Source organism: Prionailurus bengalensis, chromosome B4 (assembly GCF_016509475.1).
Source record: "Prionailurus bengalensis isolate Pbe53 chromosome B4, Fcat_Pben_1.1_paternal_pri, whole genome shotgun sequence".
NCBI classification, from domain to species: domain Eukaryota; kingdom Metazoa; phylum Chordata; class Mammalia; order Carnivora; family Felidae; genus Prionailurus; species Prionailurus bengalensis.
Genome location: NC_057358.1, coordinates 124,338,982 through 124,356,445, shown reverse-complemented (window position 1 = coordinate 124,356,445; position 17,464 = coordinate 124,338,982). Strand labels below are relative to the sequence as shown.

The window sequence follows — 17,464 nt, the reverse complement described above, 5'->3', positions numbered from 1 at the left end:
CTGCTCGGTCCGGAGAGGAAGGATTACAGACCCGCACGCGGCCGTGTGGGGAGGTAACAGGGGTATGTAGCTGCGGACGTACGAAGTGCTGGGACCGAGAGAGAGTGCACCTGAGTGTGGTTGGGGGTGGCGGGGTGGGGGGCTGGTGCCGCTCTAATGATCACGACCTCAAGTAAGCTGGAGGATGGAATCGGAAGAGCCAACAGCACTACCACGTAAATCTCAGCAGCTAGTTCTCGTCATCATCGACGCAGAACCTGAACTCTATCCAGCAAAGCATCCTGACACCACCATTCAATAAGAAGGCACACAGTGGATATTAATACCTTTTAATGTTTCACATTGTCTGTTTTTCCCAGAAGATACATAACAAAAATACATGGAATAGGAATCTCAGTACAGTGGGCAATTATAGAATCTAAACAAGACAAATCTATATATAAAGTGTAATCCTTCTTGGGGCGACAGAACATTCCATCCCACTAAGAAGAGAGAATCACAACATGATTAGGCACGTAAATCATACTGCCTATTGTTCTAACTTCAGAGACTGGCAGGCTTGGAGAAAAAAAAAAAAAAAACGGTTAAAAAAATAAATAAAACCGAACACAGTCAACTGCCTCAACTCCCCTCTTTGTCCCTTCCCACCTTCTTCACAGCACTGCAGGGGTAAGGGCGGGAGGCAGCGCCCTGGGGGGGGGCAGGCGCAGGCGCTCTGCTGACTAAGAGCCAGGCAGGCGCAGAAGGTCCCTGAGGTGACCAAGAAATGTACTTTGAACCAAGCATTCGGGGGTGCCGCTGGAATACACGCGGAGGGGAGAGCTGACAGAGGGGCCGGAGGGCCTGCGGACGGGAGGCCCGGTGGCCAGAGCACACGTTTAAAAGCCAACTCAGAGAAAGACAAGGTGGCCTCCACGTAATCCTGGAACAGTCAGCACATTCACGCAGAAATCTACAGCGGCAGAGTCAATCCCTCTTTGTAACAAGACGAGTTGGAAAGCTAACGGAGCGCAAAAACTGCCACCATTCTGCCAGCAACGGTCATCCGTTCAACAGAAAAAGGCAAAACCATTCGGTTTTTCAATGAAAATCCTTCACATCCACCTGTGTTCAAAAATAATAACTTATGATATTAATAGCTTCCTTAAAAAAACGATCACCACAGAAGAGTTAAATCCTAAGTGTGGGAAGACCTATTTTCCTATGAATGTGGTTCTTGGGAAGGGACAGATACAGATAGCACGTGTGAAAAGTAAGGCCGTGATATTTGTGTGTTTAACTTAAAGCTAAAGTTACAACAACAAAAAAACCCAGTTTTACACAAATTAAATGTTTCTTATTGCAAAAGAGCTCACTTTGACCAACACACAATAAACCAAGTAAAGGAAAACATTTATTGTTTTTCCCCATCTAAGGTGTACCTCTGCCTCCATGATGAGTACTGGCAGGAACCATGGTACAAGTTCCACCCCGGGGAAAGTCACTTGAGATGGGCTGGCCAAGGGGCCATCACCTCACGACTGGTGATGTGGCACATGGGGCAAATTTGGCCAGATTCGATCATAAATGTACTCGTTGGTGGACACGGAACTCATTAGGGGAGACCCTGCTCAACAGGTGAGTCACATAAAACAGGACACTTGGCTCCCGGGACCGTTCTCTCTCACGGGACAAGCCTATGCAGCCTCTGAGGGCCTCTCATGCGCGAGGCACCTTACTTGCACACTCTAGACAAGACTTGCTTTTGGACAAAAATCGACCGCTAACGTTTCTCATCTCTAGTAATCACGTACACCTTGGAGGAAAAAAAAAGAAGAAAGTAATCAACGTGAGAAAGCTGAACAATGAGAGTAAGCAAATCCAGAACAGAGAGGTCGCGCTAAGACTGCTCGGCACTTGTTCCATCACCGCCCACCGCGGGGGCTTGGGGCCGGTGACTTCATGGACGCGCCCTCCGATGCGCTGCCGAGTGTCAGCTCCAGTCGGTCACGGTGACCCCAGTGCGACGCTGTCTGCCTTCCATCCACCACCTTCTACCCGACAGATCCAAGGGGGCCTTGGGTGCCACCAGCGCGGGACACGCGGGTGCCAAAGCACAAAACCCTTCCTAAAATCTGCACCTTGGACTTGGGCAAGTTAACACAGCAGTGGCTTGGAGTGTCGGCAACAGCATCCGCACTGGGGCTTAACCTCAGCAGCCGGCCTGGAGGATGCTTCCCCCAGAGCGCTTGGTCACCGACAAGGTTGTGAATACCTGCGGGGAGGACAAAGCATGAGATTTTCAGACACCTGAACAGATGAGTTAACAGGGAGTTAGAACAGACAGCACCATTCCTATCAAGAGTGACTTGGGGGACCACTTCAAATGAATAAAAACAGGAGAGTGACGTGACCAGGAATGTCACAACTTCTCCCGAGGATAAAAGGGGAAAGACATTTTAAAACCAAGGTGCAAGAAAAAAATTTAGATTATAACTAATGAAGAACTTTATTACCATGAGGGTGATTAAAACAATTAAATGAGACGCCCCGGCTGGTCGTCAATTCTCTAAAAGAACTGCAGGGTGAAATATTTTGGATGTGCAGAAAGGTATAAAGTGTACTATTACAAAACCCCTGTGTTCATACACTCAGCTCAGGGATTACAAATGTGGTTAGAGCCCCACGTGTGTCCCCCCCCCCCCATCACCTCCTTCCTCCCCTCCCCCAGTCAGTGCTCAGCATTCCTACACATTCCCTGCATTCCTTTTGTAGGTTTTTCACAACCTTGCATCTAAATAGCAAGATGACAGATGCACTGTTCTGTCGTCTGCGTCCTGGGCCCCAGTATTCCTCGGAAATACTGTATTTCCGTAATTCACCCATATGGCTACAAATGGCTCTAATTCTTCCATTTGTCACTGAATAGTATTCAGTTCCTCTAGTATACGATACATACTGTAGACTACAGAACTCAACTCTCAAACAGTGAATATATTACACATCACACACCCAGGCTCCTAGAGCTGGCTGTCCCTGCTACTGCTGATACGCTGTTTGCGACAGGCTCCGTGATGTCCCAGTCGTCTCCCTGCACCCAGAGCTAGACACACAATTGATGGGTTGGAGGCTATGCGTCACTTCTAGGCGACTGGATCCCCAGGGTGCCTGACCAACTGATACTTTCATCTGCAGTGACTGATGAGACCACCTCGTGTCATATCCTTACAAACACTCAGTGCTTATGGACTTAGAGCCTTAACATCGTCAGGCAGCTGTTTTACTGGCTACTGCGCAAGAGGGTCTATACAAAAACAAAGATTCTCATACTTTGGTGAACAAAGTCTATTCACATTGATTAAAACACACAGAAATTATACTGATCTTAATATGGCAGATTTAGAGTAGGGCCCAGGAATCTTATTTTTAGCAGGAGTCCCAAATGGCCTGATCCGTTCTAATGCGGGTATGCCCAAGCACCACACAGCAGAATTTCTTGCGGAGTGCCAATGCAGGCAATGCACTGCAAATTGTTGGCCCAATCCAAAGTCTGGAAGTCTACCGATGGTAAGCTACCATCAGTTGCTTACCTTGTAGTTTTACCAAATAGGAAGCCTACAGTCAAGATTTTTAGAAACCTAATACTTCTATACATTTAGAAACAGATTTTCATTCCTGATCTAATGGAGTAATTGGTACCACACCAGCTCTCTGGACAAAACACCAGACAACAGGCAGTGACTGTAATTCCCTAACAAAGAGAAACAAACAAGGTGAGCCTTCAATAGGCCTGGCTTTCCATCTGGAAGCATCTGCAAGACCCTGGTGCAGTAGGAGGAAGGAGCCCGGAGAGAACACAGACATCTCCGGGACTCGAAGAGACAGAGTGAAGGCTGGGGAGGGAGAGGCGGCTGGGATTTGGGGGGTCAAATTCCCAAGAGGCAGCCACCCCGAGGAAGAGCTGTCCTCTCATCTCTGGCTGAATACCAAGCTGTGCACACCTAGAGGGCAGGGCTCCATGAAGCCAGAGAACACACAACACCAGACAGACAGCTGGAAGCTGACCACCACCAGAACCCACTCAGGGCTGGGAGATGCTCCAGTTCTCACTAACCAGAGTCAAGAGGCTTCTCTGAGCAATCAGTAGAGACTCTAGAAAGCCACATCTAAAAACAGGGTTGGGGCGCCTGGGTGGCTCAGTCGGTTGGGCGTCCGACTTCGGCTCAGGTCATGATCTCACGGTCCGTGAGTTTGAGCCCCGCGTCGGGCTCTGTGATTCTGTGTCTCCCTTGCTCTCTGCCCCTCCCCCACTCGTGCTCTGTCTCTCTCTCTCTCTCTGTCTCAAGAAAATAAACGTTAAAAAAACAAATAAATAAAATAAAATAAAATAAAATAAAATAAAATAAAATAAAAATAGGGCTAAGCATTACTAGCGCCAGAATAAAAGCTATTCTAAACCACCCTAACAAAGCGTAAAAACAAGTTTCCAAAGGATCAAATGATGCACAAGGACATCAACGGTCTACCACAAAAACAAAAACAAAAACAAAACTCAGTACTCTTTAGAGGAAGACAACAACAAAGCACAGATTCAAAGTGCTAAATAAACAAAAAAACCTGTCAACCTAGAACTTCCTTCCATGAAGAAAGCAAAATAAAGACATTTCAGACAAAGAAAAGCTAAGAGACTTTGTCACCAGCAGACCTCTACTACCAAAAAATGTTAAAGGAACTTCCTCCAGCTCAGGGAAACGTAACAAAGGGATAACACATTTTCCCACCATCACCTGCCTGCTGCTCGCCACCCAGGGCGAGCCCCTCCTTCCTCCTCCATAACTCCTCCTTCTGCCAGGCTGGGCTTTGGATCCCACCCCCTCACCTTCTCATTTCACCTGACCCCACACCTTTTGATTCTTCACCTTGCCTTTTCCATTGGTTCTTGCTCCTTAGCATTTAAAAGGGCTCACACGGCATTCATCCTAAAACAATCCTCCCTCAACCTTAGGATCACCTCTACCACCACCGTCTTATCCTCTTTACAGACACAATCTTAAGCTGCCAGTACTCCTCATCTATTTTTAACCCTCATTTCACTGAAATCTGGCTTCCATCCCCGCCAGGCCAACGAAGCACCTCTCCTGTGGTTCATCAGGGACTCGCCGGCCGCCAAACCCAGAGGGCACCTTGCGGTTTTCCCCGCGCACAGCCTTCTGTAGCCTTCGTCGTCGACCTCACCTCCCTTTTGACAACTCCTTCTTTCCTCTTCTTGTCCCGTGAGAATGACCGTGCCCACATCCCTGTCCTGTGGCCGCCCCCCACCACGGCACCAGGCCTGCTGGGATGCTCATCTGCCCGGGCTGATGGGCTGAGCCCCCGCAAGGCGGGCCGTGCAGCCCAGCCACCTGCTCTACTTACTCAGTGTGCTGCACAAATGCCGCCACTGAGGCCAGAAGGTGCTGCCCAGGGCATCCACCCCCAGCGCTCCCCCCAGACACCCTCGCATCACACATCTCATTCAGCCCACCTCTCCCTTTCAGGCAGATGAATCCACTATCTCCCCAGCCACCGTGTCCCTCCTCAACTACACGCCAGTAAGACCTAATGAACACCTCTTCCCGGATGGCACGTCAACCTCACCATGTCCAAGACTGAACCCTTAATCCGGCTCCTTGGTGAATGCCATTACCAGGCCATACATCCGGAATTAATGCTTAATTCTTCTGTCTCCATTGCTGCTGCTAAGTAATCAATTATGAGGTCTGATCCCACTCCTCTGTCAAATCTCATCTTTGTGTTAACACTGACACTTAGTTCCTGTCTTTATAATTCTGACTGAACTCCTCTGTGACTTTTGCTAGTTTCCAACGTTTATTTATTTTTTGGGACAGAGAGAGACAGAGCATGAACGGGCGAGGGGCAGAGAGAGAGGGAGACACAGAATCGGAAACAGGCTCCAGGCTCCGAGCCATCAGCCCAGAGCCTGATGCGGGGCTCGAACTCACAGACCGCGAGATCGTGACCTGGCTGAAGTCGGACGCTTAACCGACTGCGCCACCCAGGCGCCCCCTTGCTAGTTTCCAAAACATAAGAGTGCCTTCACCTCCCTGTGAAGACCTTTTGTGTAGACCACACATTATGTACTCTTGCCCTATTAGATGTTAGGGGCCCAGGGCTTGCTTTGACTGGGAACACATGTACGGAAGTGGGATGTGTCATTTCTGAAAATCCTGAGCACCAAGGCACGCATTTTTACATGTCCTTCCCCTCTGCCACTTAGCCAGAAACGCCCCGGGAAGGGGCTGCTTTCATCAGTGGGGCCTGGAGCAAAGCGGCATAGGAGTGGGGTCGCAGCTGATCCACGATGCCCACAGAGCACCGGTGAGGAACAGGCCCAAATCGTCACCCAAACTGTCCATCCGCATTGCCCAGTCACGAAAACATAAAAAGGCTTTGTGTTCAGTTAATCAAACTTAGAAACATATTTGGCTACTGAGTATAATTAAGATTGCGATCCAAACCTTTTTGGCCACACCAAGCAAGCTAGAGGGAAACACTGGTATGTTTCTAGCCTCCCCTACATACAGGCCAAGCTTTTGCAGCCACACTAAGCATCTAGTAAGACTGGAGGCCATGGCCTAGGTGAGTCCCCAGGGGATGCAAGACTCACAGAGTGCCCGTATCCTTGTTGGCACACCTGGACAAACCTTTTGGTCAGCCACCCCTTTGATTCCTGAGAAATAACCGCTTTCCTGGTTTTTAATACAAAGAGGAAAAAGTACAAGAAATCAAGGCCACTTTCACTTATGCAAGTCAAAGCAAGAACAATCAGCACCAAAACTACCTCTGAATAAAAGGAGAAAATACTTTTATGGACAGAAGGAACATTACTGAGAAAAGTCCTTGGTCCATTTCAATCTTAAAGCAGTGACAACGCCTTTTTACTTCCTGCATCAGCACCTTATCATCAGCACCTTAAAAAATGCAGACCCGATGGACAGTATTTTAAAACATTACAAAAATGAAGCCAGGAGAAAATATGAATGATTCACATTTAAAAAAAATAGTAAGACACTCATCTGTTAGCAAAGATATGTAAAAGTCTTTGAAAGTTTACAAGCTTAAGTTTTACTTCTCAGGAATTATTTTAGAAATAGAACTGGTAGGTTTGGATAGAAAACTAAGCCCATCGGGAGCACCTGGGTGGCTCAAGTCCGTTAAGAATCCAAGTCTTGGTTTCAGTTCAGGTCATGATCTCATGGGGTTCATGGGTTCGAGCTCCACATTGACAGCACAGGGCCTGCTTGGGATTCTCCCTCTCCCTCTCTCTCCTGCCCCTCCCCTGCTCACACGCTCTCTCTAAATAAATAAGTAAAATAAACTTAAAAAAAAAAAAAACTAAACCCATCAAAAATGCAAGATTTTTTAAAAAAGAGCTCCTAGTTATTTTTCTTGTACCAATAACATGCTTATGGTAAAGCATGTGCCACTGTTGATTGGTCTAGATGAGAAAACTAATGAGGTCAATTTCTTGTAAGATTTTATTTGTACATAGCTGTTTTAAGAATTTTCGTGTGGAAGTTCCTCAAAAAATTAAAAACAGACCTACCCTATGACCCAGCAATAGCACTGCTAGGAATTTACCCAAGGGATACAGGAGTCCTGATGCATAGGGGCACCTGTAACCCAATGTTTATAGCAGCACTCTCAACAATAGCCAAATTATGGAAAGAGCCTAAATGTCCATCAACTGATGAATGGATAAAGAAATTGTGTTGTTTTTTTTTTTTAATTTTTTTTTTCAACGTTTATTTATTTTTGGGACAGAGAGAGACAGAGCATGAACGGGCGAGGGGCAGAGAGAGAGGGAGACACAGAATCGGAAACAGGCTCCAGGCTCTGAGCCATCAGCCCAGAGCCCAACACGAGGCTCGAACTCATGGACCGCAAGATCGTGACCTGGCTGAAGTTGGACGCTTAACCGACTGCGCCACCCAGGCGCCCCAAGAAATTGTGGTTTATATACACAATGGAGTACTACGTGGCAATGAGAAAGAATGTAATATGGCCTTTTGTAGCAATGTGGATGGAACTGGAGAGTGTGATGCTAAGTGAAATAAGTCAGGCAGAGAAAGACAGATACCATATGTTTTCACTCTTATGTGGATCCTGAGAAACTTAACAGAAACCCATGGGGGAGGGGAAGGAAAAATAAAAGGGGTTAGAGTGGGAGAGAGCCAAAGCATAAGAGACTGTTAAAAACTGAGAACAAACTGAGGGTTGATGGGGGGTGGGAGGGTGATGGGTATTGAGGAGGGCACCTTTTGGGATGAGCACTGGGTGTTGTATGGAAACCAATTTGACAATAAATTTCATATGTTGAAGAAAAAAATAAAATAAAATAAAAGGAAAAAATTTTTCATAAAACACATACTTTAAAAATGAGCATGGAGGCTGCCTCTTCATGCTTTTCTAACCCAACACAAAGAGCACTTACAAAGGTCAAGGGCTGCTGTACCTCAATTCCGGTCTGCCACTACCTCCCAGCCTCACAAGACCCTCCACTCTAGGCCACAATTATGTTGCTAATTAAAACTTCCGATGTTCGGCACTAAGATTCACTTAAAAACATTTCACAGGGGTCTTTTCTAATGTTCTCTCCTCTCGAGCTATTACTTTTCCCCTACGGATAAACTTGGTTAGCTGAAATTACTACTCTAAATGATGTGCAATCAGTTTCCTATTCAATTACTGCTGCTCAGAAGTCCGGAATAAATTATCACCACCCTACCTTCACACTGAATAGCACTAATGCGTTACTGATGCTCCAAGCGTTACAACCCCCCCACCTCCGCCCCCTGTACTGACACCACAGTCCTCATAACAAGAGTACTCTCTCCTCCTTTTATAGCAATTCCTCAACTGACGAATCTGTCGGTTTTTCTAAGTAATTACTCCTCAGAACCACAGATCGCTCAGTTGCCCAGGTTATTTTATCAAAACGGTATGAAGACCACTCGAGCGATTTGCTCCGCAAACAACGCACAGCCAGCCAGGGGAGCTGTGGCTGGTTCTGAACACCTGAAAACAGTGCTCAGACCAGTTTTTAAATTACTTCCAATCCATCCCATGGACTAACATTTGTGAAATTCAATAAAAATGTATTAGAAAATGAAATTTAAAAGGCATGTAAAATTAAAAGCCAAGATCGGATACTGTCAAATAGGTCTTAAAATTTCTAACCCTTCCTTTTTCATTTCCATCCATACCTCATGTGGACTAGTAACAAACATTCCGGGGGCATTTTGTGTGCCACCTCCCTACAGCATGAGGCTGGACGTGAAAAAAACCAATGGGTCCAGTAGCATATCCAATTACTGCCCAAGCTAGACCCACCATTTAACACGGAGAAAAAGAGTCCCTAAAATTCCCTACAAATCAAATTTCACTTTCCCTCGATCAAGAAGCTTTAAAAAGTATTTCCAGGGGCGTCTGGGAGGCTCAGTCAGTTAAGCAGCCCACTTTGGCTCAGGTCATGATCTTGCAGTCCGTGAGTTCGAGCCCCGCGTCAGGCTCTGTGCTGACAGCTCAGAGCCTGGAGCCTGTTTCAGATTCTGTGTCTCCCTCTCTCTGACCTTCCCTCATTCATGCTCTGTCTCAAAAATAAATAAACGTTAAAAAAAAAAAGCTTAAAAAAAAAAAAGTATTTCCATAGTCAAGGGTCAGAACATTTTGGTTTTTCAAAATCTGGTTTCATACTGAGGGGTATAAAAAAAAAAAATGTATAACTCAGCAGCAAAAAATCCAATAACCCAATTAAGTAGTAAGTAGATCTGAACAGACATTTTCCCAAAGACATCCAAATGGCCACGAAAAGATATTCCACATCACTCATCATCAGGGAAATGCAAACCAAAACCACAATGAGATACCACCTGACACCAGTCAGAATGGCTAGTCTCAAAAAGTAAAGAGTAAGTGTTGGTGAGGATGCTGAGAAAAGGGAGCCCTTGTGCACTGTCGGGGGGAATACAAGTTAGCTGCAGCCACTATGGAAAACAACACAGAGAGTGGAAAACAACACGGAGGTTCCTCAAAAATTAAAAACAAAACTACGAATGTGATTCAGGAATGCCACTACTGGATATATATCGCCCCCCCAAACACTAATTTGAAAAGATATCTGCACCCCCATATTCCCTGCAGCATAATAGCTAAGATATGGAAACAACCTAAATGTCCATCAATGGATAAAGAAAATGTGGTGTGTGTTACACACACACACACACACACACACACACACACACACACACACTAGCCAGCCATAAAAAAGAATAAAACCTTGCCACTTACACACAACGATATGCATGGCCTCAAGAACATTATGCTAAGTGAGATGAGTCAGACAGAGAAAAACACAAACTATAGCAGCTCTCTTATATGCGAAATCTAGAAAATAAACAAACAAACAAAACAACAGGGGCGCCTAGGTGGCTCAATCGGTCGAGCATCTGACTCTTGACTTCGGCTCATGATCCCAGGGTCGTGGGATCAAGTCCGTGTTGGGCTCCAGACTCAGCGTGGAGCCTGCTTAAGATTCTGTTTCTCTTTCTCTCTCTGTCTCTCTCCCTCACTCATGTGCACTCTCTCTCAAAAAACAAAAACAAACAACATAAAACACAAGCTCACAGGGAAAACAGATTGCTGGTTGCAAGAGGCGGGTGTGGGGGGTGGGAGAAATGGATGAATTAGTTTGTTCTTGTTGTTGTTTTTAGTTTACATACGTTTCATTTTAAGATTTTATTCTTAAGTAATCTCTGCATCTAATGTAGGGCTCAAACTCACGATCCCCAAGATCAAGAGTCACGTGCTCTACCGACTGAGGCAGCAGGCGCTCCTAAATAAATTTTTTAACAAATCACCAGAGAAGCTTTTTCTTTCTTTCTTTTTAAGTTTTTATTTATTCATTTACGAAATCTCTATCCCCAATGTGGGGCTTGAACTCACGACCCCGAGATCAAGAGGCACATGCTCTTCTGACTGAGCTAGTCAAACGCCCCAGAGAGGAGCACTTTCAAACTATGAATCCCTTCCCAGCACACCCTGCAACCTCCTTAGAAAATACCGTAGGGGCACTTGGGTGGCTCAGTCGGTGAAGCGTCCAACTCCTGATGCCGGCTCAAGTCATGAACTCACAGTGCATGAGATCTCTCACGCTCGCTCTCTCAAAATAAACAAACAAACATTTAAAAAGAAAACACTGTAACGATCCCCTTGACTGAAGCCACATCTTCTATAATGAAATACCACCAATACCAGTACCGGGTGCAGGAACTCTCCCAAACACTTTCTGCACAGCACCGCTCATCAGCCCTAGGACTTAGACGTCACCTCTGTTTGAGTTAACACAGAGACTAAGGTGCCTGAAAAGCTGGGTGCTGCTGTGGCCAGGTTCACAGAAATCTTGCGGAGACTACAATCCAGCTGTGTGTGTGTCTCCACCACGCTCATGTTGCCACTTTTTAAATTCCGTGTCAAATGCCATAGAAGGGGCCTACGAGTGGAGTATCATTCACACAGCGGCGGGCGCCTGGGGGAGCCAGACTGCCTGGGTTAGAATCCTGGTTGTGCCACTTCCAAGCTGGAGAGCCGTGGGCAAGTTATTCAGCCCCTCTGTCCCCAGGGTCCTCCCTCATCTGTCAAATGGAGATACTACTGCCCCCCGCGCCCCCTCCCCGGGGAATTCGCGTAAGCACTTCCGCAGAGAGCACAGTGCCTGACACACAGGACATCAGCGCCACAGCCAGCATGACTCCCCCGGACCCTGCTTTCTCTGCTACTGCTCCCCACTTCACTCCCACACCCTCCCCCTCCCACTTCAGGGAAGCCCACCTCCTAGTTCTCTCTCAAATCCACCAGGGCCTCTCGATGTCCACTGCCGCCCCCCCCCCCCGCCCCCCGCCCCACCTGCCCCAGTTCAGGCCGGCACCACATCCTTACTTCCGCATGTGCCTGCTCTGGCCCACGAGGTCCCATGCCACAGCGTGGCCAGGGATTTCTTTCTCCTCACGGCACGTCTGATCACGGCACTCCTGCCCCATCCAACCTTGTCTCGGCTGAACACCAAGGCCCCAGGATAAAGCCCAAACACCCTGCCTCGGTTTACAAGGCCACCGACCTTCCTACCTCCTTTCCTAGCATAGTTTTTTCACCTCTCTCTGGGCTCTCCAAGCTCCAGCAGTGCTGAGGGCCTTCCAGCTGCGTGAAGAAACACGATCCCTCCCACAGAGGCCCTGTATTTACTATTCCCTCTGACTGGCTCTCTACCAGCACGTTTTACTTGTCTCAGACGAGAACTCCCTCCTCCAGACACCACTTTGGATTTCCCTGATGGGACCTGTCACGCTCCACTGCATCTGGCCCTGGACTCAGCTGCCTCCTCCTCTTTCTTGACCTCATCCTAACTCCCTGCTGTATCCCCAAGCACCCAGCACAGCGCTACACACAGAACCGCACAACAAACATGTTCACGGAGTGAGACAGCTCCCCATTTTTCTCTCATTCGTCAACCACCAGCTTGGAAAAACAAATTTTTTTAAGCCCCGTCAAAGCAGTGAAACTTTCAGTCTGCAAGCTTCACAGTCATACGGGAACTGACTGATGGAGATGCACAGCAGCAGAGACTCACAAAGGTCCCCAGATGTGCCAGGTGTATCCAGGAGGAGAGGCCTCTGGTTGGCTCTGGGAAGCCCTGCCTCTTCAGCGCATCTCCCCGCCCGGCCGGCGGTCAACCCGCCCAACGCCACCCCGCTGGCCGCTGCCTGTGCGGACGGTGGGAGTCGGTCTTTTAACCAGCCCACCGACAGCTAAGTTCAGGTTTAAAAAGTGAGACGCTCACATACACAAGTTGAGAAGTCTCTTCATCCATGTCAGAGATGGCTGCTGTCGTTTTTAAGTATGGTGGCCTGACTTCTGAAGTTGTAAGTATACTCACTGCTGTGGGTTAAGTCCCCCAGAAAGATACACGTGAGCCCTCACCCCGGGTGCCTGTTAACAGGACCTTATTTGAATAAGGTCAGGCTGGATTCGGGTGGGCCCTAATCCAATGACTGATGTCCTTCTCATAACGGGAATCCAGACACAGACATGCAGCAGGTGAGATGCAGGAAGAATGCAGGAAGACATGCAACAGGAAGATGGAAGCCAGGATGCAGGAGCGATCCAAGGAAGGCCCAGGACTGCCAGCGACCACCACGAGCTGGAAGAGGCCAGGCAAGAGTCTTCTCGAGGGCCGTGGGAGGGAGTATGGCCCTGCCGACGTTTGATTTCAGACCTCCAGCCTCCAGAACTAAGAGAGAATCAAGTTCTGTTGTGGTAGGGCCACCCGGTGTGTGGCACTTCGTCACATAAGCCCTAGACGAGTGGAGTTCGTACACTAATGTTCTCACTAAAAGAGTTTTTGAAAAAAAATGAAGCTAGTTGGTTCCCTCCCTAGGCAGAGACAGCCTTAGTCATTACACAGAACAAAAGACATACTCGCCGTACATTCTTTAAGAGCTTCAATCTAGACTCTTTTCAATTTGGGGTCACATTTTTAAAAGTTTAGTTTTATTTCACAAAAAGAGTAGTTTTCTGTGAATAAGGCCCTGGTCACTAGACCTGTTCATACTGTGTGCTTTCACCCTAGCCAGGTGCATATGAACACAGAGGAAGACACTGCCCCTGACCACAGGAAAGGCAAAGCCAAAGGAAACCAAAACCCTCCCTCTTCCAGGTCGTAAAGCCGACATTTCACACGCTCAGCAAAGACTTCAGTTGTTCAAGGGTGAAAAGAACAGAGACCAACCAGTTAATGAGCTCCTGGACGAAATCAGGCAGGAACGTGCACACCTGCGTGCGTGTGAGCACACATACACCCTGGAAACCACGGACGGTGGGGGCCAGGTAACGGCTACAATTTTCAAGTCCGTATCCTAAGCTGGACTCATATGAGCTACCTCCCCCCCAACCTTCACCAGTCTCCAAAGGAGACACATTTGTGGTTCGCGAGCCCTACGTGGCAGTAAGCAGCACACCATTCAACCCTGGCATGACCCCAGACGAGCATGAAGAAACACGGACACCCACAGGCCCAGAGCGGTCGACTTCCAGCTCTACTGTCTGCTTCATCTTTCAAAAGCATCACTTTCGGGGCGCCTGGGTGGCTCAGTCGATTAAGCGTCCGACTTCGGCTCAGGTCATGATCTCACAGTTCATGAGTTCGAGCCCTGCGTCAGGATCTGTGCCGACAGCTCGGAGCCTGGAGCCTGCTTCGGACTCTGTGTCTCCCTTTCTCTCTGCCCCTCCCGGCTTGTGCTCGCTCTCTCAAAAATAATAAACATTAAAAATTTTTTTTTAAAAAATAAATAAAAGCATCACTTTCAAATCTCATCCTTTGACACCAAAAGCTAAAGAGGCAGACAACATCCTTTAGCCTCGAGATGGCTCTGGGACACCTAGGACTGAAGCTCTTTCCGGGTATGAATGGCACCAGTCGCTGCCAGCCATGAAAATAACTGAGGAGATGCGATAAAAGGTTGAATCTCTGTAAATAAATCCCCACCATCATTCCTACCATTTAATAGCATGCTACCACTATCTAGTTCCCATCAGGAACAAAAAATATTTGGAAAAGGAAAACTGGTTTCTAGACCCAAGGCTTTTTTGAGGTACCCAATCACGAGCTGAACTGTAAGGATGCACAGAAGTAGCTGCACTGTAGCAGAAAGACCCCAGCTTCAGTTCAGAGCGCTACACCCTCCACTTGCCAGCCAGGCGACGGGCACTTTGAAACAGAGCTGTCGACGCACAGGTGACCCACCTCTGCACAGACGGGGTGGATCCCGATGGTACTATCCAGCTGCATTTTGGTCAGTCCACACTTGAGTGCAGCTGCAAAGCCTTGCGTAACCTCTCCAGCATTTGGACCCAGGACGTGGAAGCCGACAACACGTTCCTAAGATATAAAATAAAGGAAGACGGTCACACTGATTCTTTCCCCCTTAACAGACTAGCGTATTAACCCTGTGTATTCTAAAACCCTGTTCAGAAATGATCAAAGACTTATATTTACAGTTGCCAAAAGCGATTTGGGCTGAAGATACTCCAACATGGGCCCACAGAGTGTGGTGGTTACATCAAGCAAGAAGGAAGAGACAAGAGCCGGCCTCGAGCGATGAGGGGGAAAACCATTAAAAGCCAACACGTGTGCAACTCCATAAGCACCAAAATGTTCGGGAAAATGTTTTCAAAGGGGCAGATGTGTCCTCATCTCCTTTATTTGGTTGTCTCAAGGCTCCAGATAGACTATCTATGATAGCTGGAAAGTTTAAAAGCAGCCATTTAGGGGCTCCTGGCTGGCTCAGTCAGTGGAGCATGCGACTCTTGATCTTAGGGTTGGGAGTTCAAGCCCCATGCTGGGTGTAGGGATTACTTAAAATTAAAAAATAAATAAATAAATAAAATCTAAAAAAAATTAAATAAAGAAAAGCAGTCATTTAAATTTAAAAATCATTTTAACTAAGGCTTTGGGGGTAGACAGCACAGTTAGACTTAAGATGCTTCCAATCTGAAAACATCTCTGAAACCAATAGAGAAATGTTTGGCAATTCTGAAATACCTATATGGAAATTACTTTGAATAAACTCTATATCCCAGACTCTGGCTACCTCTGCCAAGGGCAGAGAAATCTGATGCATCCTAATGTTCAGATTTTCATGACTGAGCTATATTATCTAGTCCAATCTCCTCATCACAGATGAGGCAACTCAGGCTGTGGGGTGCAGAGCCTTATCTAAGGTTCAATCGCTGCCTGGAAAACAGTTGCCAAAGTATGGTAATATATTCCACGATGGACTCTCACATTATTCATCCTGCCAATCAGGGGTTTAGGGTATGGATAGAGCACAAAACACACTGCACTGAAAATAAACTAGATTTGCATCTGATAATATGAGTTGATCTCAAAAAAAGAGATATATCAAAGTTGCAGGCTTGTCTTTTTAGCTGAGGATACCATTCTTAATTAAACCACAATGCATAATATTTAACGGGGAGCAAACATAAAACCGTGAACAGGGGAGACACTCCAGGACAGTGTTGCCTCTGGGGCAAGGAGTGAGGAGTACAGGATCGAGAAGGAATACAAAAGATTACACAGGCATAGGATAATGCTTAATAGCATGGGATCGACACTGCCTGGGACTGAGTTCCATCGCCATTAACTAGGCAAGTAGCCTGAGCACACTTACTTAACTTCCATGCGCTTCAGTTTCTTCATCAATAAAACAGGAATAATAACAACACATACTGCACAGGACTGTGTAAGAATTAATTAAGTGAAACCATGTAGATTTCTAAGAAGTACAGGGTACATAGTAAGTACTCAATAAACATTTCCTGTCATGGTTTCCCTCTTTCAAGAGGGAAACATTACTGAATCTGGGTGGTAGGTACTTTCCCTATCTTTCTGTAAATGTTAAAGATTTCATATTTTAAAAAAAGAGAATAGCATACAAAAAGAAGCAAAGCCTAGCAGATACTAAATACTGGAAAAACCAAGCACATGTAGACACTGTGAAATGACTGACTCAAAGCGAATAAAGCATATGTCCCAAGCACGGTCAAGTTCTAGAAGCATGCTTTTGTTTAAGACTGCTCATGACAAGGCGCCTGGGTGGCTCAGTCGGTTGAGCAACTCTTGGTTTCGGCTCAGGTCATGACGTCACGGTTTATGATTTTGAGCCTACACTGTCAGCACGAAGCACTGCTTGGGATTCTCTCCCATTCTTGCTGCCCTTCCCCCACTCACACACATTCACATGTCCTATCAAAATAAATACACTTAAAAAAACAAAAGATTGCTCATGACCAAAGAACAATGACAAGTATTCATCTTTTCTAATGCTATCTTTGCCAATGAAAATAGCTGACAGTAAGACCACCCTACTTATGGCCTCGACTATTTTAATTAATTGGGCTCATTAATAGTGAAAACTACTCTTTATATCATATTTAAAAAGTGTTACTTGAACAAATGACACAACAGTGAAAAAAAAAGGCCAAAGAACTACAGGGGCGCCTGGGTGGCTCAGTCAGTTAAGTGTCCGACTTCGGCTCAGGTCACGATCTCACGGCTCATGGGTTCGGGCCCTGCATCAGGCTCTGTGCTAACAGCTCAGAGCCTGAAGCCTGCTTCGGATTCTGTGTCTCCCTGTCTCTCTCTCTACCTCCCTGGCTCATGCTCGCACTCTGTCTCTGTCAAAAATAAATAAACTTTAAAAAAAAGAAAAAACACCAAAGAACTACATACAGTTAAAACAAATTTGCTTGGTTTGAAGGAAAATGTGGAGGTTCAATTGACTGCTACACGCAACTGAACCAGCTCTTGCTAGAGGCAGAGATCAGACTGCCAGCAAGAACATCAGTTTCCCCTTCTGTCCACAGTAGC

At 46.7% G+C, this 17,464-nt stretch overlaps 1 protein-coding gene across 2 annotated transcripts in view; it reads right to left on the bottom strand.

Annotated features, from left to right (window-relative positions):
• Positions 1-313: 313 nt before the first annotated feature.
• Positions 314-17,464, bottom strand: part of TXNRD1 (thioredoxin reductase 1) — a 70,734-nt gene continuing 53,583 nt past the window's right edge. For both annotated transcript variants that reach the window (XM_043562375.1, XM_043562374.1), the window contains 2 exons: positions 14,837-14,971; positions 314-2,254 (listed from right to left, as the gene is read on the bottom strand). In XM_043562375.1, the coding sequence (XP_043418310.1) occupies positions 2,192-2,254; positions 14,837-14,971 (198 nt within the window). In that variant the 3' untranslated portion in view covers positions 314-2,191. The remainder of the gene's footprint in view (positions 2,255-14,836; positions 14,972-17,464) is intronic.